The 26,695-nt window shown below is 45.5% G+C and overlaps 1 protein-coding gene across 4 annotated transcripts in view; it reads right to left on the bottom strand.

Annotated features, from left to right (window-relative positions):
* The window catches only part of R3HDM2 (R3H domain containing 2), a 761,481-nt gene that overhangs the window by 5,780 nt on the left and 729,006 nt on the right, over positions 1-26,695 (bottom strand). For all 4 annotated transcript variants that reach the window (XM_085654624.1, XM_085654627.1, XM_085654622.1 and 1 more), the window contains one exon: positions 21,501-21,585. In XM_085654624.1, coding sequence (XP_085510750.1) covers positions 21,501-21,585 — 85 coding nt within the window. The remainder of the gene's footprint in view (positions 1-21,500; positions 21,586-26,695) is intronic.

Genomic DNA, 26,695 nt, shown 5'->3' with positions numbered 1-26,695 from the left:
GCAACTGAGTTCGTCCACCCTGGTGTTCAGTGAACCTGACAGGTGTTGAACCACCAGGCAAATGCCCTGATGTTCCAGCCATGTCCAGAGGCGCAGAGCCTCCTGCCATAGGGTCCACGACTCCACCCCACCCTGTTTGTTGCAGTACCACATGGCGGTAGTTTTGTCTGTGAACACCTGCACTACTCTCCCCTTGACAGAGGAAGGAATGCCTTCAGTGCAAGTCAGATTGCTCAAAGCTCCAGAAGGTTGATATGGAGCCTGGACTCCGCCGGAGACCAGAGGCCTCTGATCTCCGCCTCTCCCATGTGGCCCCTCCCCCCCATCCCAGGAGGGACGCATCCCTCACCACTGTGTGCTCCAGTTGGGGAAGGGAGAGGGATCTGCCATTGACCCAATGCCGGTTCGTGAGCCACCACTGAAGCTGCTGTGCAGTGCCCTCCGAGAACTGGACATAATCGACCTGTTTTCCTGATGCTGCGCCCACTGGAACTTCAGGTCCCACTACAGAGCCCCCATATGCCATCTGGCATGAGTGAGTAGCAGGATGCAGGAGGCCATGAGGCCCAGCAGCCTCAGGGTCATCCTGACCGAAACCCAGGATAGAGGCTGAAAGATCGGAATAATAGCCCGAATATCTTGGGCTTGCCGTTCCAGAGGATAGGCCTGAAAGTGCGTCGTATCCAGAACCGCTCTGATGAAGAGGAGCTTCTGAGAGGGAGTCAGGTGTGACTTCGGCACATTGATGGAGAATCCCAGCAAATGCAGGAGGTCGGCCGTAGTCTGGAGGTGGGAGACGACTGTCCGGGGCGAGCCCGCCTTCAACAGCCAGTCGTCGAGATAGGGGAAGACTGGATCCCCTGATCTGCGCAGATGAGCTGCGACCACCGCCATCAATTTCGTGAACACCCGAGGGACGCTGGTAAGGCTAACGTGGAGCACGGTCAACTGAAAGTGCTCGTGGCCTACCATGAATCACAGGTTAACGCCTGTGGGCCGGCAGGACGGGAATGTGGAAATGTGCATCCTGCAGGTCCAACGCTACCATCCAGTCTCCAGGGCAGTCAAGACCTGAGCCAGAGTTAACATCTTGAACTTCCCCTTCCGGAGGAAGCGATTGACATCCCTGAGGTCCAAGATAGGACGCAGGCCCTTGTCCTTCTTGGGCACCAGAAAGTAGTGGGAATAACAACCACGACTTACTTCTGGTGCAGGAACGCGCTCGATGGCCCCCTTGGCCAAAAGGGTCGCGACTTCCTGTTGGCCAAGTGATCCCCGGCATGCGGTGGACATGCGGTGGTACTGGGGTGGCATGGCTGGAGGGGTAGTCTCGAAGGGGAGGGAGTAGCCCCTTCGGACTATTTGTAAAACCCACCTGTACGAAGTGATGGTGCACCAGTGGGGGAGGTGATGGCAAATCCTGCCGCCCACTGGCGTTTGATGGGCCTAAAAGACTGGACTAGGAAGGTTTGGAGGCAGTGGTGGCCGGGGTGGAGGTGGACTGACCCGCCCGCAGGCCCCCTGACCCTCCTCGGTGGGTTCCACGTCCACGTTGAGACTATTGCTGCGCAGGCCTGTGGCTCTGAAGCGAAAGTGTCGGGCGCCCCTTCCGGGGCCACGAAAGGAGCGAAAAGCAGAAGGTGGAGGAGGGTGCATGGCGGAAAGACCCAAGGACTTGGCAGTAGCCCACGAGTCCTTAAAACGCTTCAACGCACTGTCTGCTTTATTGCCAAAAAGGTGAATGCCATCAAAGGGCATGTCCATCAGGGTGTTCTGGACATCCCCAGAGAAACCAGTAGTCCTCAGCCAGGCGTGGCGATGGAGCGCCACGGTCGTGGAAATCGCCCTGCCCAGCGAGTCGGCGGTGTCAAGGCCACATCGAATCATAAACTTTGCTGCATCTCTCCCTTCAGCAATAGTTTGAGAGAGCACTGTCTGGGACTCATCCAGACACTGAGGCAGCACTTGCGCCACCGTATCCCACACAGAGTGGGAATAACAGCCCAAGAGGCATGCAGTGTTCACAGACCGCAGCCTGAACTGGCGGAAGAAAAACTCTGCTTACCGAACTGTTCCAGTTTCTTGGATTCCCTGTCCGGGGGTGCGAAGGGAATGCGCTTGGGGAGGCAGAGGCTTGGACAATCAAGCTCTCAGGGGTGGGGTGCTGAGAAAGGAAAATGGGGTCGCCCGGGGCCGGGCGATGGCGTCGGGCCACGTTCCTATCCACACGTGCCCCTGTGCTGGGCCTGGCCCAGGTGCCCAAAAGAACGTCTGAAAGCACATCATTAAAGGTCAGCCATGGCTCCGCAGAGGTAGCTGCCGGCTTAAGCACTTCTGTCCGGAGGTTAGTCCTGACGGCCACAGTACGGAGTTCGAGGTGGAGAGCCTCGGCCGCCTTACGCAACACCACTGCATAACTCGCACCCTCCTCCGTAGCCACGGTAGGAGGAGTTACCATGGCAAGGTCATGAGGGGTATCAAGACCACTGGCATTCCACAGTTCCTCTAACCAGTCCGGGTCAAACTCACACTGTGCTGTGAGAGGGTCCTCAGACCCCTCCCAGTTCTCCCCTTCCTCCGAAGGCTGATGAACAGGCCGAAAATAAGGAGGCTGGACATAGGGGTAGAAAGGCCCCATCGGCGTCGGAATCGGCGTCAAGCCTTCAAGCGACGCAGTTTCGGCGTCGTGTCCACATCAGGGCTGAAACCGGGGACGATGATGTCCAGGGGCACGGGCGACGTCCTGGTGGTGCCGGCGGGGTCGACGCCGGTGGCGGTGTCACGAGGTCAACCGGCGTCGACCGGGATCCAGGCCTGGATCCTTGGGGGCCCTGCGGCGCCAGAGCAGACAGCGATGCCGGAGCCACTGACAGTGCAGAGCGAGGGCCTCCCGTCGGGCCCGAGGCCCGACGGCCTAAAGAGGGAGGCCATGGCTGACCAATTCCTGCAGCGGGGCCGGAGTCGCCGACGGACCCGGGAAGGGCGGGTAGGCCGACGGCGACTGCAGCGTCACGCGAGGTGAAGTCAGAGAGCGATGGCGAATCTTCGACTTCTTGTGATGCTTAGCCTAACCTAACCTGACCTGACCCGAGTGCGAAGACTTGGATCCCGAAGAACGATGGTGATGGATTCGCGACCGGTCCCTCGACCTCCCACAGGACTGGGACCTTGAGCGGCGCGGAGACAACTGCCGGACTTCAAGCAACTTTCAGGACCGCTCCCGCAAAGTCTTCGGCTCCATGGCCCGGCGATGAGAGTCCCCGCAGGACTAAATACCGGGGATCCCTACGGCACAAGGAGTTAATTGACTCGAAAAACAGAGACAAAAAGGCCTCGAAAAACTCAGTCATAAAGTGACTGGGGGTACTGCTCTCTCTGGATCTGCGCTTGCTGGTGCGAAAAAAGAAAGAACTGACGTCAGCGCACGAGGGCAGCTTCTAAGTAGCTGCCGCGACGTCATCTCGGCGATGACAACACCGACGACGAACGCGGAGCCGCACAACTCTACCTTCGGACGCGCAGGGGTACTGCTGACGTCAACTTTCCGGATCCAGTCTGACGCCTGGGAGTAATTCTAAGGTAAGGACTCTATCACTACGTGTTTCTTTCAGATCCATCTTTCTTTTGATTGTGCTTTTACTAACTAGTACAGGAAGACATGTATTTCTCATCTTCTTAGATGGGCTGCTACCACTGCAAAGCACTTTGTGAAGCCTCTTGTGGCTGACTTTATGCCAAGTGGCAGCACCCTGAATTGGTACACACTGCTAGTCCAGTACAAATCTGAGGTATTTTTGGGGCTTTTGGTTCATAGGTATGTGTAGATAAGCATCCTTTAGGGTGGCCATGTAATCCCCCTTCCTTAGGAGTGGCACTGCTACTTGAAATGTTGTCATCTTGAAGTGTTGTGTACGGATGAACTCGTTTAGGAATTTGAGGGCTAGGAATAGCCTCAAAGTCAGCTCTTGCTGTGACACCGGAAAATAGGGTGAATAGTTTCCCTTGTTTGTTTCCCTTGCTGGCATCTTTTCTATGGCTCTCTTTTCTAAGAGTTCTTTGAATTCCTTTCTGTGTTGAATGATCTCTTTTCCATGAAATGTCATTGGTTTTGGGGGTATTTGTGGTGGCTCCTTGAGTAGTTCTATGCAGTATTGTGACGTATTATGTTTAAAACGCAATTGTCCGAGGTAATCTTTTCCCACGCTTGGGGGTAATCCCTTATCCTGCCTCTCACAGATGTTTCGTGGGGGGGGGGGGGGGGTGGGATGCTGTACAAGTCACTTGCCTGTTGATCCTTCCCTCTAGGAGGTTGGGCTCCTCCCCTTCCTCTACCTTAAAAGGACAGTCTTGCAGGGCATTGACACTGCTGGCATGATGTATGCTGCATGGCATGGTGTGTGCTGCCTTGTGGCTGCATGTTGCCCAGAAGTGAAGGGAGCTCTGCCAGCGGGTTTCCTGGTTGCAGTTTCTCCTCTCTTGAGGGAACCCCTAAATTGCAGTGCCCCCCATTGCCTTTTCCATATTGTTATCCTTTTTAAATTGTTGAAGGGCATCATCCAACCCCTGTCCAAATAGGGCATTGCCTGTGCATGGCATATTGATGACAGACTTGCACCTCTGGTTTGAAACCTGATACTCTAAGCCATACTCTAAGCGTCATCTTAATGTTGTTCCTATGCACATCTGCCTGCTGGAAGTATCTGCTGCATCCAGTGCTGACTTGAGGCAGGTATTAGCAATTTTCTTTCCTTCTTGCATTACTGCTGTGGCCCTTTTTACTGTACTCCTCTGGGAGGTATTGCATGAGGTACTCCATTTCGTCCCATTGTTGGTGGTCGTATCGGTTCAAGATAGCATTGGAGTTAGCAATCCTCCATTGAGTTGCAGCTTCTCTTTCCATCTTTCTTCCCACCAAGTCCAGTCTCTTACTCTCTCTTTCTGGTGGTGGGCCAGTGGATGTGGAGGCATTGTTTCTCTTCCTAGCGGTTGTCACAATGGAATCCGCTGGAATATTTCCCTTAATGTATTTAGGGACCTGAGTAGAAGGCTTGTACTTCTTTTCCACTGTTGGTGTTACAGCTCTTGCAGTGGCAGGGTCACTGAAGACCTCCTTCCCTTGGTCTAGTATGCTAGAAAACCTGAATCCCTTTTTACCTCCTCTAGTTGTACGCCATATATCTCTGCAGCCCTCTCGATGAGGTTGTTGTAGAGGGGCAGGTCGTACGGTGGAGATGGCCGTGAAGGGTAGCTGTCTACCCCCTCCTCCGATGACTCTGCTTCGAGGTCGTGCCACGTCTCCTCAAACTAGTTTTGGTCGTCAAGCTCTGTTGTGTCTTCGACCTCCTCGACTTCATAGAACTTTTCTTGCTCCTCTTCATGAGGTTCTGGGGTAGCCGGTGCCTCCATACCAGACTGGTCCTTGGCTTCAGTGGTCATCGAAGGCTTTGCGGGAATATGGAAATCCCTCAAGGAGTTGTTGAACGCCTTCCTCTGCTGGAGGGCGGTCATTTTAGCCTTGATCCTTCTCTTCATGCATTCAACCATGAGTGCTTTTTGTTCGGAGACGGTCTCTTTTTTGGCAGCGACAGATCCACCGAATCGGAAATCTCGCTCTTGTCTCTCTTGAATGGTTGTGTCGAGGGTTTTAACTGTGTTTTGCCTCCCTTGGTCGGGATCAGTGTGGCTCTTTTTGATTTGGCTGACCTTCGGTCGATGAGTGCTTCGAAGCAGAGGATGCCTTTTGGGGCCTTATTTTCCAAGGACTTTGTGTCTGAACCTTTCGGTGGTTTAGTTACAATCGACATTCTTTTCAGTGTCCTTCGCTGCCTATTTTGCTGCTCTCCTCTCTTCTGCTTCGGCTGCGTGGATCTCGGCATCAGAATCTTCTCCACAAACTGTTTCAGCCTCCTCGACGTTCTCCTCTTTGTAACTGGATAAGCGGAGGTCCTTCAATGTGAGTGCTGGCCATGGTGTAGTGCTTTACCCTCGGTCTATGTACCTTGAGAGTCCTGGGAACAAACTGTGCAGCCCTCGCAGATTGTCAATGTGGTCTTTTGGGAAACAAAGGTTGCAGAAGTCGTGGGGGTCTATTTGGGCAAACTTGTGGTGTCAGCTGGGGCAGATTTAAAAGGGGTGTTATCCATGACCATTATCTGCCTCTCCACTCTTCATTCTCAGACCATGTGATTCTTACCAACAGGGTCCCTTGTCGGGATAAAGGATTCTCCTCCTCTTGTCATCGCTTTTCTCAGTTCTTTTCAGTTCTCAGAACTTCCGTGGCGCTGTTTGGCGTCACACATGAACAACCAGTAAAAAAAAACAAATGTACAAAATAAGCCTAAACAAGAACAATTCCACACCCAATCACTAGATGGCAGAATAATGCATAGCATGGGAATCCAGAAAAGGATTCATGCTGCAAAACCTCTCTTCCTTAACCTCAAATACTATACTGTCCTCACACCCTCTTTAAGAGAGATACGTTATTTACTTGTTTAATGCTTTTTTGGGTGGCTTCTCTACCTTGTGATTTTTCATCCTTCCAGCCTGCAGACATGCAGACCCATGGCAGCATATAGGCGCAACTCCTGGACGCTTTCATAATTTTGTCTATTTCTTTTCTCAGTGCCCTCAAAAGCTGAGTGTGGCTGACAAGATTGAAGTTGTGACAGCAGGGTGCAAAAACGAACTACAAACCTTACTAATTCCCCAAAGTCCACTCCAAAGAATGCAGAGATGGTGGGCGTTGAGGAATTTGCAGTTAGATCGAACATCCACCAGAAACAGAATAACCAAAGATAACATCTTGTAATGGATAATTCTAACTGCAGGTTTATCCCTTTGTAAATCAGTACCAAAGCAAAGCCTCCTTTGAGGAGATGAGTGAGGAGTCACTTAAAACAGGATCAGTGGGCAAAATGATTCTTCATTCAGACATGATGGCAAAAGAAAAAGTCTGGTCACAGTATGGACAAATGCCAATGTGTGACAGGGCCGTAGATTTTTGGCTCGAGTAGAATGAACCTTCAGGACCTCTTGAGGTTCCTTCTTGGCCAAGGTGTAATGTAGTTTGATGTAAATGACATTCTATCAAGTTAAGGTTTGCTGCTGGGCCGAATATTCTTTTCTCTCACCAGTGAACTCCACAAACAGCGGATCATCGACATGGCTCTCCATCGTTCTACAAATATAAGCTAATGGCTTGCGTAGAGTTCCACCGTTGCAACCTCTTCTCATCTTTATACCGATGTAGCAGAGAAAAGAGCATAAGACTGACAGACTACCACGCATGGAAAGGTGACACCATGTTCAGGAGAAGAGACAACAGTTGTAAGCACCAGCTTGTCAGGATGAAAAACTGTAGTATGCGGAGACAGAGTACAAGGCTGCAGCTCTGTGGTGCAATACCAAGTCAAATGAGAAACACATTTTTTAAGGCCAAAGGTTTTATAGTACAGCTATGAAGAGGCTCAGAGGGAGCACACATTTGGGAAGTTAGGACTAGAGTGAGGTCCTGCTGTGGCATAATAAAGGGAGCAGGACTAGTAATATATCAAAACTCTTTCAAGAAATGCATAAAAATAGAAGTTTGGAATAAAAAGGGCTGATGAGAGAAACAAAGGACAAAGGAGTAACTTAACCAAGTATAGCAAAACTTTGCAGAGCCGAAAAAACAAATACAAGAATATCAGACTACTCGCAGGGGATCAAGCTACATTATCCTCACACCAGGTGCCAGATTTAGTAAAATGGCCTGAATATATTTACTTGAGAGAAGACCAATGTTCAGCCAGAAAGATACCCACTATTTCTGTTGGAAATTCCAAACTGCTCATTCTATGCAGCTCAATCTCCATGCATGATAGAACAGATTGGGGATTGTCAGGAGTAGCACTATCCTGATCCTGGGACAGCAGGTTCCCATTCAAAGAAATTTGAAGTAAAGACTCATGCTCGGGAGTTATGCGAACTAGACCATCCAAATGTAATCAGGAACCACCATAATTAACTGTACGGATTCCTGCCAGACTTCCATCTGGACCAGCTGGAAGACCGGTAGGGGTAAAGGTGTACAGAAGGCCAAAGTCCCAACATCGACTGAAGGCATACCTATAGATCTGCCCGCCCCTCCCCCTTCGAGGGGAAAACTAGAGGGCTAAACGCTGGATACTTAACATTTTCGGATGTAGCAAAAATGTCTTTCAAAGCACGTGCCCTTTGCAACCTCTGGGTGTTGATGTCTCTGAAGGTCGTCAAGATTCCACATATTGAGTTAATCTGCTCTGATATTGATGGATCCTGCAAGATGACTTACCTTCATGGAAATCCCCTGAAGGATCAGCAAGCGCCACAACCTCAACACCTCTTGACAGAGGGTATGTGGTTCCACACTATTTTAGAATACTCTAGGGTGAAATAGGTCTTTTCTTTAAATGGTCTGGCACCCTCAAGAGGGAAATCCATTAAAGAAGCCAGGACATTTCCCCAAAAATCTGGTGAGCAATTTTCCAGGTTTATCTTCTAACAGTGATGCTGGTACCCACAGCACAGGCAATCAATATAGTGGCACCCAGGTCAAATTGTAAAATCAAGCTTGGCTGTATCTTGGCCACCCTAAAAAAAGTCAGTGAAAGGAGTTATGAATGTCCTCCATCTGCGCAGGGAAAACCTCATGAAGCGCATCTCTGAGGGTGTGTGACAATAGTGGGCCTGAATGCACAGAGGCATTCGAAGAACACAGCTCTAAACTTCCTGAATATAAATGTTCCTGTCCATTCAACCAACAACTTTTGACTACCTGTCTGGTTGAGTGGATAGAAAGGGGTTTGGCTTGACCGTATGAGTAGAAGCATGCAGAACAAGGCTACCTGGGGGTAGGGTGCTGTGTCAAAAAAATGCAAAGTCCCCCAGTGCTGGCCTAAGGTACCTAGTGATAGGGATCCTCGCCACTTGGACCAAAAAGGATTTCCGCCAAGTCGTCAAGACTGGGTCAACAAAGGCCTGACAGAATAGCAAAAAGGGCTCCGGATTAAATATCTCTGTAAGGGATTATGCCTTGGTCTTTCTAGTTAGGAGTACCAAGTCCAAAACATCTGCTATCTGAACTACTACTACTGCAAATGAGCCGCTTTCCTCCGTCGGGAGCTCCACAAGTGACGGAGTGGATTCAGGTAAGGGATCCAAGTCACTAAAGTAATGTAAATTAATGTATAGACCAGCATCAGTATTATGTGGATGGAACAAATGATCTGCCTCCTCATCATCGTTCAGCAGAGTTGACACTGGCTGTGGAAACTCAGGGTGCATCAGCTCCAGAGCCTGCACTGGATCTGTATCAGATGGTGAAGTCAGAGTTTGGATCCCGAACGCTGACTATATGAGCTTTCTTTAGTGTGTGTGAGTCTGAATCTGGCTCACAGGTGGGATCCCGGGTCATTTTAAAGAAGTTACAAACTATTCTTAGTTTTTAGTTAGAAAAGCCAAATTTATTTAAAAACAATTTAGCAACCAATTAAAATACTATATTTGCCAATTTCATTGGTTTTCTTAAAAAAAAGGTCCATTCCAATATAAAGTTACCAAATAAAGTTGGTTTCAAGAAAATAATCTTTCCCATTTTCTTTCTAAAGGAAATGAAGGGAAACACTAGGGCAATGTAGCTGTATAGCTCTCGACATATAAAGCTGGGAAACCGCCACTGCAACTTTAGGGAATCTCAATCCTCCAGTATCCCTTCATATCCTATCAGCAACAGTTCTTTTTCAACAGAGGCCCAGAAAAATGCGACCAGACAGTATGATTATTTCCAATGGCGTGGACTGGTGGTTGCTTATGGTTTCAATGGAGATTGCACTGAAAGAGAAATATGATTAAAGGTGCCTATTTCTTCTTCAGTGGATTTCAATCAAAAATCACAAGTACTCAATACAATGCTGGCCTATCCCCAAAGATGGTGGACATGATCAGGAAAAATGATGGACTAAGTATAGAGGTTCTTTAGAGGGGCTTGCCTTATTAGGATATATGTTCTAGACTCTGAATTGACAGCAACGGCTTGTAAATGTATCCACAGACCTGCAGGTCCCACACTAACAAATCTCCACAAGAATATACTCCTCAATAATGCAGCAGTCGCAACTTTACTCAGAGGAGTGAGCTTTTGATCTACCAGACAAAGACTTAACTTTGTCATAGAATAAAAATATGCAAGAAAAGATCCACTGAGAGGTCAACAGCTTTGAAGTAGCCAAACATGTCCATTTTTGTTTTTTCTCAGAACTTTTTTTTGTCTAAATAAAATCTAACTATTCTCCACATATCTAATGTATGGACAGGTGTTTCTGCTGAGGAAGCCACATTATGAAAGAAAGTAGGTAAAGAAATGGATTGATTAACAAGAAAATCTATGATAGCTTTTTCTGGATAAACTTCCGGTGCATTTGCTGGACCACTTTGTGATTACTGAATGAACATGGTGTATGTCTCATGGGTAAGCTTTAAATAACCCAGTCATCAGAAAAAAGTCTCACTTGCAGGAAACCCATTTGGTTTGAAGCAGAACCCTCACACACCAACCTAGTTCGTGGCATGCTTCATCATCGCGGTCCCACCCAGAAATTCCAAGTGCCTCCTAGGTGTGCTTCGATGCCCGATTACAGTGGAGCTGTTTTTTTTGTTGAGTTTCCTTTTTGTGAGTAGTGGATACTGTGAGAGTGAAAAGTTAAAACTACCTCCTGGGTACCAAATTCTTTATTGTGTGTGGTCCCTGGCATAGGGTTAAAAACAAGTTCTTTTGACATGAATGAGAGAGTTGATCTCGCACATGTTTGAGGCTTTGACCAGCCAGTGATGTAGCCATGAAGTGCGACTTGAGGACGAATTCAATGACCTTGTATCGCAGTAATCAATCCCTTAAAGAAACTGGAACTTTCTATGCTTTTTGAAATAGGAATGTGGAAGGTTATCTGAAGAACTGTGATGTGTAGAAAATCTCCTTGATTTAACTGAAGGTAGATTTGATGTGCATCAGCTTTCTGAAATCCTTATTCATTTATTTGCCATATTGAGATATAAAATGGAGCTGAACTCCTGTTTGGGGGCCTTTTTTTCACAAGAAAGTAGTGGGAATACATTTGCATTCCTTTTAGGGGGAGAAGGAAGCTTTTTCATGCATTCTTCTGAAGGATAGTGATGTCCTTCTACAGAGATTTGTCCAGAAGATATTGGTTCAAACCTTTTTAGATGTATTGAAAGCGCAGGGGCTTTGAACCTGAGATACTACACATGTTGCGCAATATGCAGAGCCCATTTGAATTTTGAGATTTGCAACTACTCTTCCAGGTGTTTTGAAATGTGTCCATCTGCCAGAACGGTTAACGGAAAAGAGGGAATGAGGAGTCACTGTGTGCTACCTGTAGGAGGGTGTTTCTGGGATTGCCGAAAGCGGATGACCTCCTAACTGCTGCTTTTGCTGCCATTACAGAAGCATTAATAATATGATTGGATTCGATGTTACCTTTATTTAGCATTTCCAAGGAATTATCTAGTCTGTCACAAGGCAGCGAATCCCATATGGACCTGTTGTATCTACCCAAAGAGCCTGTGGCACTGATAGTTTTAATCATTATTGGGTTGTGCCAGACATTTTCCTTACCTCCTAGCCGAAGTGATTACTTTCTTAGGCAGTTACCAGAGTCTGGCGAATCATCATACCATAGAAACGAAGTGTCTCGCTCTATTTGTGGGGGGTGGAGGGGTGTTTGCATTTCTCTGAAGTCAAGATGGAGCAGAATTTCTGGGAGAAGAAGCCGAAAATGGTTTTCATCAAACCTGGAGGTAGTAGGATGGATCCTGAAGATTTTTGATGGAATGTCTCGAATGTTACTGAAGTTGTTGAGGTGATGGAAAGCAAAGGGAGATTATTGGCACCTCTGTTGAAGAGTTCCTGCAAGTGTTGATGTTCTCAATGTGTGAAATTCTGACTGGTGGCTAAACCTCTAAGGGGGGAGAATATCTTATGGCTCATGATTAGAAGATTAAAAAAAAAAGAATACAGTCTTGTTCTGAAAGAGCAAGATCTCCTAAGGAGAGTGGAACAATGAGACATCTATCTTAATGTCTAGACCGCGATCTGCTAGGAAAGTATGTTCTCCCGCTCAGAGTCATGAGAGTACCTCCATCAGGAGCAGTGCATGGTCTTAGTGGTGGGAGTACAAGGAGTGTCCTCTGAGTCAGAACAGATAAACAGGTCTTGTGGGAGAATTACAGTCAGGAGCAATAGGCTGTGGAGGAAACAGATCTTGGAGGTAGCAAATCCATAATTTTAACCAGCAACATAGCCCCCTTCTCAGAGTATACAGCCCTCGAGTTGTTGGCAGCCTCCTGGATTTCAGTTTGTGAATCCATTCAGCAGACCACTGCAAAGAGGCTTTTCGCTATGCCTCTCTGTTGAGTGTACCTTACTTAAATATCATGGATCAAAGTCAAACAGGAACCGCACAGTTTTTGGTTTGAGTGTTTTCCTATTCAATCTCCCTTTTAAGGAGTTCCTTAGACATGGAAATTGGAGCTCCGGAAGGAGGATTCCCTTTATACTTGCTCACCTGACCATTAAGACCAGTCGCCATGAGTAACAAGTTACTTACCTACAGTAATGCGCTTTGTGGTGGATATTCTATCTAAGTGCAGATTCCTCACCTTGCAAATACCCTCAGGTGCCAGACTGGATCTGGAGACTTTTAGCAGCAATTTTCTAGTGAATCGGTAGGTGGCATCCTGCTGTTCCGACCAAGGTCTGTTCCCCCACATACCCCCCTCCTCAACCATCATAAGTAATGTTGAGATCACAATATAAACACCACCTCCACACATAGACGTCAGTTTCTGCAATCTGTCTACCCTGTTGGACACAGAGGCCTCAGGAAACCGATTGTGCTAATGTGCAGTTCTCTAGACTGGGATCTTTTTAATATAGACCCAAAGAGCCCATACCACAGAACAAGGGTGGGTCAGTCAAGAATATTCAACTAAGAGTATCCACCAGAAAGAGTGTTACCAATGGTAAATAACCTGTTATTCTGATAGATAATTCTAACTGCAGATCCCTCCCCTTTTGAATAGATTCTAAAGCAGTTTCTAACCAGGTGGGGTCTGTGGAATGGCTCAGACCAGAAAATCCTGTAGGACTAAACAGTCAAAATGCTTCTCCTGCTGGATCAGACTATCCATGCAGTAGTGCTGTGTGAACTAGAGCTAACATAGTACCCTGGCATGTGTTCAAGTCCAGCACTCCGCACACCAGCACAGCGATGCCAGCCTTAGATCTAGTGCAATGAGCCCATAGATTTTCCAAAAGCCATTTCTTGTCCCACCTGTAGCAGATTGTTATCCATCTGTAAATTGTCACTTTCTGCAAAGCTTTGCCCTCCTTTGTTCCACAAAACCCATTGAAAAGATGATTGTCCACCCGACTGCTGCTGGTGAGATCAATGTAGGAAGTCAGAGCGCTCTTTGGGCCTAAGTGATCAACTCTTTCTTCCTCTTTGGATAGGCGAGGAGGGCATAGAAGGCCGGCATAATGATAGACTGCCCAATGTGAAAGCGAATAACTTTAGGGAGGAACACCACCTTGGTCCGTAGCAGCAGCTTATCCAGAAAGATGGTGACTGGACACAAAGTGCTTCCAGCTCATTCCAGCAGCAAGCTGATGTGATTGCTATAAAGAATACTGTCTTCAACTTTAGCAATCTTAGAGGACAAGTGTGCACTGGCTCGAAAGAAGACTAAAATCTGAGAACCAAAATCAGATCTCACTTGGACAACACAAAGGGTTTAAGTTCTTTTAGAAACTGCATCACAATAGGTGATTTAAACAAAGACAGCTGATCTGGTAATCATAAAAAAGCCAATGAGGGCACAAAATAACCCCTAACAGTAGTAACAGCAGGACTTTGCTGTGGTAAATAAAGGGAACAGAGAAGAAAAACAGATAATAGGGGTCGTTAAGGCTGGATATGCCTAGAACACCATCACACCACAAACGTCTCCCAGAATTCCACATAGATGGTTTTGGTGGAGGGCCAACTCACCGCCAGAATGACATTAACTACTTTGAAGGGTTAGGTCAAAATCAAATGTAGGCTTTCAATCCACAAGCATGGAGATATAAGTTGGATATCCTCAGGTGCAAGACCCTGGGCTGCAGTTGCGACAGAAGATCATCCCGCAGAGGCAACCGTAGAAGAGAACAGATGCTCAACGGCAGACATTTTAAGTAACACACTGCCCTGGCCCAATCCGGGGCCAAAAGAATTACTTTGGCCAGGTCATTCCTGATCTTCAGAACTTTGGGCAGGAAAGGTCAAGGCAGGAAAACATACAGGAGTCCTGAGCTCAAATACAACCAAAAGGCACCTCTCAGAAAGAATTTAACACTCCAACCTGCAAAAGTTTGGACACTGTACGTTCTCGTGGTGGCAAAAAGATTGAGACAGGTTTCTCTCCATTGATGAAAGATGCCCTAAACAGAGTGTAGTCACAATTCGTGATCCACTAGGCAACGTCGGTTGAGTTTGCCCGTTCTGGTGTTTAAAGATCCAGTTAGATTTTGTACGATAAAAGAAATGCCCCAACAACTTAACTAATTTTGAAATCATACAGCCTTTAAGCACAAGACCACCCATTCTGCTGGTTACAGAACCCACATGGCGGTGGTGGTGTCCATAAGAACCTATACCAATTTCCACCTTGATGGGCAGAAGAAAGGCCTTAAGCACCAAACAGTTTGCTTGCAACTCCCACAGGGTGATGTGGAGATGGGCTTCCGCCAGAGACCAAAGTCCTCTGATCTCCACCTCTAACAGATAGCCTCCCCAATCCATCAATGATGTATCGATCACAACCGTTAGTTCTTGGTGTGATAGGGAGTGGTAAGAAGAGTGGTGTGGCACTGGTCCATCTACAGTCCAGCAACAACTGCAGGTCTTTTGCAGCCTCCTCCAACACCCATATGAAATCCAATAGGTTTCCTTGGTGCTGAGCCTGAGACTTTAGATCTCAGTGCACAGCTCACATGTCTCACATGGTCCACTAGCAAGATGTAGGAGAACAAGAAGCCTCAAACCCTTACTGAGACTCAGGTCAAAGGCTGAAACATCGAGATCATAACCCGAATACCCTGGACTCGCTGAGGTGGAGGGACGGCTCGAAACATCACCTTGTCCAGGATGGTTACAATGAAAGGGAGCCTCTATGAAGGAGTCCGGTGACACTTTGGCACATTGATGGTAACCCCAGAGATGTCGACAGGTTGGTTGTTGGCTGAAGGTGATTAATGAGGTTTTGAGGCGAGCCAGCCTTTAGCAGCCAGCCATCAAGGTATGGTATTGCCAACCCCCTCAGATAGGCTGCAACTATCACTTTTGTGAGCAATCGAGTTGCAATGGTGACGCCCAAGGGGAGCACAGAGTAGTGACAATATTTGTTGCCTTCCTGAAACTGCAAGCAGTGTCTGTGAGATTGCAGACCAGGGATGTAAAATAGGGGTTTGGCAAATCCAATGCCACCATCTAGTTGCTTGGATTGAGGGCAGACAGAACTTGGCCAAAAGTGAGCACAGGTCTAGAAGAAGCAAAATCTTCAGTTTTATTTCTGCACCACAAAGTAACAGGCGGAGCACCTAATCCAGACCTCTGATATAGGCACCCTTTCTATAGCACCATTCTCAAAGAGAGCATGATGATCTTGTCAGAGTTTGGACAAGTGGTCTTCCGGAAGATGTTGTGGTGTAGGTTGCATGTCTGGAGGAGTGGACAGGAAGGACATAGCATAACTGCATTGGACAATTTTCAGCACCAATCTGTGTGGTGTGATGCTTTGTCTCCTGTGGCGATAGTAACATTTGGGCTCCAAACTGGTGACAATGTGCTGCTGATGGCAAACAGAAGGGCTTTTGAAGTAGCAGGAGCAGTGGCAGGATGGGGATGGTGGAAGTTCGTGTACTCTGATGCCTTGGAGGGCTTGCATGCTGTTGACCAGATTTCTGACCTCTACAACAAAAGAGCGTCTGTTTTTGCGGAGGCAAATGTCTGTTGTGGCCTCAGCTGCATTCCTTTTCCTTGAAAGAGTTGATATTGTTGCAGAAACTGCCATATAGGTAGTGCAAGTCCAAGAGTGCACTGTTGCTTTGCCACCTTTGATGAGCTTGAAAGCAGAGTCTGCAATGTTTCCAGAGAAAAGGGTGCCATCCAATTGTATATACATGAGGGACTGTTGGACCTCACTGGAGAGGCCCATGGATCGTATTCATGCATGGTGCCAAAGCAAGATGCTATGATCAACTGCACTACTCAAACAGTCAGTATTGTCCAGGCCTGACCTGACCACATACTTTACAGCATCTTAGCTATCCTGAATTATTGGAGATTGGAACAAAGATAGTCTGGGACTGTGGTTAAGATATCGCTCACCGTGTCCAACGACACATGCGAGTAAAGCCCAAGGAGGCAACTCGAATTTACAGAATTAAGGGTAAAGGTGGTAGTGGAGAACATCCATTTCCCGAACACCTCCATACGTTTCGACTGTCTGTGGGGGTGGTCGGAAACACATTAGGGTTAAGTTGACAGGAAGCCTGAGCCACAAGGCTCTCTGGTGCTGGATGCTGCAGGAGGAAACGTGGGACTCCTGGAGCTAGTCTGTGACATTGGGCTATTTGTCTATTGACAGAGGGTCAAGATCCTGACTTTGCTTAGGTGCCCAAGAGGGTGTACACGAGGGCCTCATTAAATGGAAGTGGTTCCAAAGTGGCAGCAGAACCTAGTCAGTACATTTGTTTTAACCCCTACTGAGTGAAGCTGAAGATCAAGAACTTATGTGGCTCTTCTAATTATTGTGGCGAAAGAGGCAAATTTCTCCGTAGAGGGGCTGGGTGGAGAATTGAGACCAGTGTATGAAAAGGTGTAAAGCCCACTGGCCACCTAAACATCCAGAAAAAGATGTGACATTGTATACTTTTGAGTCATCATCACCATAGTCGCCACCATGTAGCTCAATGTCTGAGAGTCTATGTGGCAGAGGAAGCGTGTCAGAATCAAAATTGGCCTGTGAAAGAGGTCGAGTTGAGTGCAACTTCAATCAATCGAGGTTGCGGTGGAATCGGTGGTTTCGCCATCATGCATCAGTGGTGTCACTGCCAGCATCAATGCACAGGGAACCAGAGTTGTAGGTGGAGAAGGGGCAGCGTCAGCCCCAGGAGTTGATGTGGACCCTGGAGTTGGGTTGAGAGGAGCACTCTGAGTTTAGGACAGATACGCTGGCGATAACCCACCGTACGCCTCCACATTTCCATGAGTCCTGAAAGCGCACCAGAGGACGTCAGAAGGTACCAAAAAATGTCAACATAGCTGCTTTGAAAGCTTGAATCTGCTGGAGTGTCGCTGATGGAACTGGGATCTTGGGCTGGACTGGGACAAGAGAAGGAGCAGGTTCTGTGGCCGGTAACTGAGATCTGCAGATTCTCTGATGTCTATGCAACATCTTCTGACAAGAGCAGTAAGAATAGAGGGAGCCATGGTTGGAAGACTTCTGTTTTTGTCTTTTTTGATTTGGCTGAGAATTTGGAGTTGGATGAATCTCTCCTGGGCTGAACGTGTCCTAGACTTCGATCAAGACATCTTTCTTAAGGTGCTCGCTGATGTAGAAATCACGGTCCCGGACGGCCTTTGTGTTCTTAAAGCACATTTGGACAACATCGAGTCATGCGAAGAGCCAAGACACCAGTAACAGACCTTGTGTGACCCCACTACTGGCATCTGTTTGTGGCAATAGTTACAGGGTTTGAACCTGTAATTTTAGGGGGAAAATGTTCCTTGCACACTGGAAAACATTTAGGAGTATTGTCTGTGAAGTGACAGAAATCGAGATAGCAAGCTCAGGATGCAGGGAGATCACAAGGTAAGTGATATATGGTTAAAGTATCCATTAGGAAATCCAGAGTCTAGAACAACTTCTCACTTTTATCTCCTAATCCAAACCTTAGTGAGATCTCATTTCCAATGTGACGCTTGATGCACAGATCAGGTTAATGATCAATGCCTCTTCTGCCACCCACTTCCTTGAAGTTCTCTCCTTCAAAGACCTCTTCATGCCCCACCATCAAAAACACAGCACTGGCCTTTTGAACACCAACGCCCTTCACCACAGTCTGAAGGAAAAGTAAATCAAATAATTACTTTTCCAAGTAGTGGTAGCCACTGAGTCAGAAAAAATAAAGAGCTCTTAATCATACATTTCATGGCATATCACTAGCAGCGAATGAACACACTAGTGACAATTCTGGCCCTTTTAAAATCATACAAAAGCATGCATGGAATGTGCCACTTAACAACTCAGTACAAAATTGAATAACATTTCTCAGGACACTTCTTCGGCTGCATCAACCAAAAAGTACTCCACATCAATGTAGCATGTTGGACCAAGCTCTGTTTCACAGACATTGGAACTAGACTATGGAGTGCTCTTTCCACAAAGAAGCAAGTCACCTGGCATTCCGAAAGAAACTGAAGATACTCCTAATCACTGTGACACCACTTCTTTGGAAAGAAAGGCTCCAGGCAAATAGGTTTTATGTCAGCTACACAGGTTTCCACACATTGTATCACATTACAAAGAATATGCCAAATTACAGAACATGAAGAATGTGAAACGTGATGGCCTATAGAACCCAAATGTTTAGGTTCCAACTGAGGAGACAGCGTATACAGTATGTACTAATCTGGCAAGAACCTTATATAGAGAGGAATGTGGAGTTTCACCATCTCCATTGTCCAAACACTAAACCTCGACTGGTTCCTCCCAATGCTGGATTTTGAAGTATATATTATGAAGCTGCAACAAGAGGGCACGGCACCCGATAAAATGGTGAACACATTCTATGGGGGGGGGGGGGGGGTGGGGTGAGAGTTAATTTTTATAACATTCACTTGTCCAATAGATGGGGTGATTCAAGAAATGTACCCACTCTAACAAAAATACACTTGTCTCATTTGATAGCAATGCAGTAAGATGGCAAACTATGACCACATTCTCGTTAAGTCGGAGCAATTGATAAAGCTTCTTTGAAACAGCTACCTCACTGATTATATTGGCCTCTATTTATGCCAAATCTTTAAATATTTATAATCTTATCATACATATCTTCTGTTTATGAGGAACGCTTTCAGATTATGGAAGAGCTCTGAATAGGCCAGAACTTTCAATAGGCCATAGTTCAGATAACAGCAGAGTTCCCAATATATTATTGCTCTGGTTGTATCTTTGCTCTGTTTTACTTTCAGAGGAATAGTCTTGTCAATTGGTCTGATCAATTTTCTTTTAAGTATTTACTTGTTTATACAAAACATTATTGTGAATAAACCCACATTATGGGTGTGGTCAACTGCCCAGGATCAACGAGATTGCTCAGTCTGGCCTCCTCCACTTGGCCACAATCTCTAAATCTTTGGCAAATAACTTCTTTGCGCTGTGCCTCAGCTACCTTGTTTGCCAAGCCCTTTATCAGTGACTGCAGTCACATTTTACAACTAGATTAACTCAGTTAGGTTAGAGTCAAAACGTTACAGGTCTACTTCTTAAAGCCATTTACATGTGCATGTTTGGCTTAAATGGGTAAATGTTGGGTTTACACTCACAGAACGATTTAATTACATTAAGACTTTTATACAAGAATATATACTCAAAGCTGGAAGCAGCTGTGAAGTGGTAGCTTAAAGGCTAGAAGGATAGTGACGGAGCACATAAACTTAAATGTTTAAGGGTGTTCATCAACTCCTCTCCAACCCATTCCCACTCTGGAAAAGGTTGGAGTTTACTTTTGATAAAGGCTTTATATCTTGTGTAGGGAACGGAGTTTATCTGTTGGGTAACAGATCTTCCTCCAGAGCCAAAGGAAAAACGTTTTAACTAATGAGTTTGTGCCTGCTCAGCAGAAAATATATGGTTGCATAAGAACTCATACTAAACTGGAATTTAGAAATGTTTCAAAGAGGATACCTAGAAACCCACAACTGCTACAGATTTCCAGGCATACTTCTGTATACTTTATGAAACTACTAAATCTGAAGACCCATTTACGAGAACTTTTGTGGGATGTGGATCCCCAAATTAATTTTTAGGTCTGGTCATGGAAGTGTTATGTTTTATAAAAGAAAATGCAACAATTTGCACATAAAGATGTTCACAAAGAGTTGCTTTCACCAGACCTTCATCTATTTGTCTTTCCAAGTGTTGGTCCTATTTTATTTCCACCCACCTCCGTATACAGCAAAGAGCAAAAGGTCAGCCTGGGAAGCCATTAGCTATCTTCACTTAGAATGATGGCATTTTGCTCTTGCACAGGTGCATATCCACCTAAAAGTACTCCACTTCAGTGCCAGGACCAGCAGGCCAATCTCTCCTTCATTTCAGCTACAATTAAATATTTTATTTAATTTTGCATTGGGTCATATTTTTAGCTTTCTTTTGGAAAGCCTATACACTCCATTTTTACGTTTAAACTAACATTTTATTTCCTATTACGGGGGGAGAAAAATATTGCAGGTTTGCCAATGTCAGACTTAATAGGTTTGGCAATGCTGGTTTTAAATGTTGCCCGTAATGACTCTACACTACCTTCTCCATTATTATTTAGTTTTTTTTTTTTAAGTGTTAAGATACATTAAACATGGTTCATTAAATGATGCCTTTGAAAATGGTTTCAAAGTGGTCCTTATAATTTGTATGATACTTTACCAAAATGTCCCTTTTTTTTCAAGCTTAATTTTATTTAGAATTTAAATTGCTAGAATGCTGACTAAAACTGCATGGAACCTTCATTTAATGTTTTAAACCGAACAATCTCCAATGTTGCTTTCATTTTTTTCTGTGTATTTCTACCCATAATGAAACAGCATTCTGGGATAGTTATGAATATACACAAATGTTTAAATTTTTGAGCATTTCGAATTTTCTGAGGATTTTGGTTACCCATTCTTATATTGGAATCTTAGTCAGTATTGCAAGCTAAGCTTATGGCTCACTGTATTTCCTCAGAGTGTTCATCCTATGAGTAAAGACTTTGTATTAGTGAACCATATATTCCATTTTGAACAGCTTAAATGTATGGATGTAAAAATTATTCCTGCGCAGCAGACAATCCTCTCCTCTTTCCCTCAACAGTACTACTCCAGTGTAAACTTGCAGCCTAACATGTTGTGCCTATTTGTCCTATGGACAAAAACAGGAAGACTTCTATTTGTTTTTTTTTTTTTTACCAGAAATACGATGTCCTGGGCATTGGACAACAGTATTTCCACACACACAATTCTATAACAAAATTAAATGAGTATGAAAAAACTTAAAGATTAACAAACAACATGCACAGTGCCACAAGCTACGAAAATGCTGAAATATTTTCAACATTTAATAAGCTAAATGATCATTTTTCAAATTAGTAAATCACATGCCTATATCAGTTGTCCCCAAGTCGGTTGATGCAGATTTCAACGCTGGCCTTTTCCCTCGATTTCCATGTTTCATCCCAGTCTGCGCCTTTAAAAAAAAGATATAAAGACCAGAAAGAGTAAGGGGATGAGGGCAAATCAAATAACACAGTAGGATTGTGAAAAGTGAGCAGGGACATAAAAGGATGGTCGTCCTGGATGTGGATTGAACAAGCATTTTACTTAACTTCTAGCATAACCTTCCTACAACAATACCATAAACATATTGTTACGAAACCAGTAAGCATCTGCTCGTAGTGTGTAGTGCTGTAGATTATTATGTTCTGCATACTTATGCCATCTAGAGTAGAGCTTGGTCCTTACAATCTGTTTTTCTTCAAAGAAGCTTCACAGGATGAGCTGTGACTCCTATCCGAGCCCAAAATGTGCATGGCCAAGGACTGCATTACGATCAGCAGGCGAGAGGTGAAACTGGACTGTAAATTAAGACTACTCTGATGTGCCATGTGCATTGTAGTTGTTTTTTAGTTTTAAAATACTTTATTGTATTAATCATTTGATTACAATAAAAGTGAAAATGCAAACATTGAGATAAAATAATTTCCATGATAAAACATCATATAAAAGAACATACATAATTCATAATACCATATATATTTCCATATATTAAAAGCAGTCTAAGCAGTTAATGTTTTATAGGCATGTTCTAAAAACTGAACCGTCCTTATAATTGTACTGTCCTCTTTGATCCTGAAACTATAGCGTACAGCCTCTGCAGTTGTTCTTATTTTAGCATTATTAAACAAAGGGCGTAAGTATATCCTCCGTATGGGCAACAGCTTCGGGCAGATGCATATTAAATGTTCAAGAGTATCTTTACCGATTCCACAAAGCCGACATACTTGTATACCTTTAAGTGCCTGGGTTCAAGTCCCTTCAAACTCCCCAATCGGAATATAAAATTGTCTAAACCTTAAGTACTTCCACTTTATGTAACTGAACAAATTCCATCCCAAGTATTCTTGAGCCTGTAAGGTATAAGTATCAATTACTAAGTCTGTATGTTTATATTTCCCAGCTTGTAGAACTTCTAAATTCCACAGCTTTGTCATTAGCATATTCCGTATTAGGTTTTTCCACACATCCCTGGTCATTCGTCCCATCTCCTGTATATCAGGCAGGTCATAAGATCCTATTTCCATAATTATACTATATAGTTGCAAATCTGACTTTTTTGCTCCGGAGTTCTTCAAATATTAGATATTTCAGTGTGCATGAAGAAAACAAGTTACTTACCTGTAACTTTGGTTCTTCAGTATTGGAAACTTTCATAGATTCCCATGCTTGTATCATTCCCCGTCGTCGGAATGGGTGTCCCCGGTATACATAAAATAGTGATAAAAACCATTACCAAACAGAACCTAGGCCCAGACCTATTCTTGTTTTACAACCTATCCATCTCTTTTTGTAAAAGAGACCCAAAAAAATGACCAACCAATCAGATTAGTCTCACCCCCTAGAACCCTCCTGAGAGAAGCTGAGAACCTCAGATTTTCGTAGCTGTTGTGTAACCAACCAATGAAGATGGATAAAGCTGAGCTTTCCCAGGGGAGGTGGGTGGGTGGCATGGGAATCTATGAAAGTTTCCAATACTGGAGAACCAAAGTTACAGGTAAGTAACTGGTTTTCTTACTCCAGTATTGGAACTTTCATAGATTCCCATGCTTGTATCAGAGTAGCTAGCAGTTATCAGCACATTCTTTGGAACCATGACCAATATCACACTAGGAACAAAGTCATAGTATTTACACCATAAACACCTTTGCCATGGTTTATAACACAATTAGAAGGTTCAGAACACAAACACATGAGGTGCAAAAGAATGTGCAAGAGCTGATAAAACAGTAATATGGAAGGGAAAGCTCACCACTACTGAAAAAAGTTCCTCCGGACTGCCTGGCAGACTGCTGTATCACTCAGCGTTGCAGAATCCAGCCAGTAATGCCTTGTAATCGTATGTGTACTGCTCCAGGTCCCTGCATGGCAGATCTCCCGGATAGGAACACTAGCAAAGAGAGCTGTAGAAGAAGACTTTGCCCTCCTGGAAGGAGCCCGGACTCGACCTTCCAGGGGCTTGCCTGCTGCCTTGTGACAATATTGGATAGCATCGGTGATACGAGCGATCCCCTGCTTGGAAAAGGGGAAACACTTTACACAGATCCCTAAAAGACACAAATATTTGAGAAGACTTCCTGAAGTCTTTAGTTCCTTGAAGATAGAATTTTAAGCACCTCTGAATGTCCAGAGAGTGAAATGCTTTCTCTGCTGATGTAGCCGGTTGAGGGAAATCAGTCTTAAGAATCACAGGTTTATTCAAATGAAAGCCCGAAGGAACTTTAGGAATGAATTTTGAGTTAGTACGTAGAACCAATGTTCCTGTTTTGAACTGCAGAAGAGTTCCTGAATGGTGAGAGCCTGCATCTCTCCCACACGCCTCGCAGAAGTCAAAGCTAGAAGAAGCGCTACCTTCCAGGAGAGGAATTTCAATTCTGCTTTGTGAATAGGTTCGAAAGGAGGCTTCATAAGCTGGGCAAGAACCAAGTTCAGATGCCAAAAAGGAGGAGGAGGAGGCTTGACCGGAGGAAAAACTCTGAAAAGTCCTTTGAGAAAATGTTTAACTATCCTTGCAGACCAGAAGGAAGGGCCTGAAGACGTGAGGCTGAAGCGAGAAATTGCAGCCAGGTGCACTTTGATAGAATAGTGAGCTAGCCCCGATTTTGCCATTGATAGAAAGTATAAAAGAACCTCATGTGGCTCCGAGTCAAGAGGATGGAGACCATTGTGTTGACACCAGATATCGAAACGCTTCCATCTCAATCTGTAGGTCTTATTAGTACATTCTGCTGAGAGATTCAGACCCAGAAATTCTCGTTGCTCCGGAGCCAGGCAGAGAGCCGAAGAGATTGAGGATCAGGATGCCAGACTTGGCCCTGGGACATCGTCAACAGCAAAGGAATCAGCTGCAAAAGGCCGAGGAAGGTCTCGGGAGAGAAGGTGAAGTTCTGTGAACCAACACTGTCAGGGCCACGCAGGGCTTTCAGAATCATCCTGCATGGTTCTGCTCTGAGTTTCCTGAGAAGCCTGGGGATCGAAGGAATGGGAGGAAAAGCGTAAACAAATGCGCCTGACCAGGCCATCGAAAACGCATTCCCAAAGGATCCCGGATGGTGAATCCTGCTTGCATAGAACCGGCCTTTCTTGTTCTCCGGAGTGGCAAAGAGATCTATGGAAGGTGTGCCCCAGTCGACCAGTTCCCACTCGTGGCTGACAGACTTCAGCCTGTTGAGAGTGTCCGTTTTGAGGACACCTGGAAGATGCTCCACCCGGAGTGATATTTCTTGTTGAATTGATCACTCCCAAATCAATTGGGCTTCCTGCAACAACCGTCGCGATCTGGTGCCTTCTTTGTTTATATAATTCATGGCGGTCGTGTTCTCCGCTCTTATAAGAACTGTCGACCGTTATATTCGTGGAAGAAAGGCTTGCAAGGCTAGGCAAATCGCTCTAAGCTCCAGCAGATTGATATGCAACAGACTATGTTGAGGCTGCCACCGGTCGCTTACATGAAGATCTTGTAACACCAATCCCCCGCCTTCGAGAGAGGCATCGGTAGTTATTACGTGTGGCGCCGGGGCTAGCTTGAAAGATAGACCTTGTCGTCGAAGGACCCATCGATCTGGAGCCATTGTAAGTCTAGCTCCTCTTGGAGTGGACTCATTCTTAATCTGTAGTGAGGAATCAGGAGTATGCATGAGGAGATGGATCCCAGAAGGGACTTGTAGAGGCGAACTGAAAGTGACCTTTTTAACAATCGGGAAGCCATGGACATTAGCTTCTCTTGCCTCTCCAAGGTCTGGAAAGCAAGGAGAGAAGACTTCTGTTCGTTGATTGTTCGGCCGAAATTGGCAAACCACGTCATGACTGCTTCCTGTGCCGCTTGTTTGGCAGGAGCTTTTAGCAACCAATCCTTCAGGTAAGGGAAGACCTGAAGCTTTTGTTTACGCAGAAAGGCTTCTACCGGAGCTAACACGTTTGTGAAGATCCTTGGAGCAAAACGCAGTCCAAAGGGAAGTACCCTGAATTGAAAAAGGCTCTTGGCTACTGTGAAGCGAAGAAACCTCCTGTGAGCTGGGTGAATGGGTACATGAAAGTAAGCGTCATCTAGATCTAGAGTGGCCATGAAATCCTTGAGTTGAAAAGACGCAGGATGTCTTGAAGAGAAACCATCTGAAAGGATTGCTTGATGAAGTAGGTGTTGAGCTCCCTCAGATGTAGTATATGGCACCACTTTTCCAACGTCTTCCGGATCAAGAGAAACCAGGAGTAAGAGCCCTTTCCTTTTTAAGAGATAGGGACTGGTTCTAAAGCTCCCTTGAGGAGCATGGGATGGACCTCTAACCGTAGGAGATGTTTCGATACCTTGGCACGATGGGCTTTGGATGGTGGTTGTTGGACAAACTTCAGGGTATGGCAGTTTTAAATGATGTTTAATACCAAACGGTCTGATGTTATTTGCTGCCAATTGTGGAGGAAATATGGAACTCTGCTTCCCACTGATGACACAGGAGGAGAGAGGGCAGTAGTCAGAGCCAGCAAGCCGCTATTGGCGCTTAGAGTTGTCTCTGCCCTGGCGACCTTGTCTCCCTCGGACATTCGAGCGAGAGAAAGAAGAAGAAGAAGAAGCAGAATTCTGTCGTTGGTTATAATTCAACTTGTAGGATTGTGACTGTGAACCGTACGAGTAGTACCGTTGTTGTTGGTACTTCCCCTATATGAAGAGTCACCTCTTCACCTCGCTCCTCTGAATGGAAAATTGCGGTACTGCAGAGTCCCTAAGGATTTTGTGGTTTCTGTATCCTTCTGAATGTCTCGGAGCGTATCAACTATGTTTCCACACAGCGCTTTTCCATCAAAGGGCACATCTAAAACCCTATTCTGGACTTCCGGGCGGCACCAAGTGGCCCGCAACCAGTCCTGTCTGCGAAGGCCAAGGACCGAAAAACAGTTGTTGCAATATCCATTGTACAATCGATGACCCCTGCTGATGTCACCTCGACTTCCTGGAGAATCTTTTAAGCTTCTTTCCCACCTTGTTCCGGTAACTGATCGAAGTATGGGGACAAGTCGCACCACATCTG

Source organism: Triturus cristatus, chromosome 4_1 (genome assembly GCF_964204655.1).
Source record: "Triturus cristatus chromosome 4_1, aTriCri1.1, whole genome shotgun sequence".
NCBI lineage: Eukaryota > Metazoa > Chordata > Amphibia > Caudata > Salamandridae > Triturus > Triturus cristatus.
The sequence above is the reverse complement of the archived record's forward strand: the minus strand, read 5'-3'. Positions and strand labels throughout refer to the sequence as shown.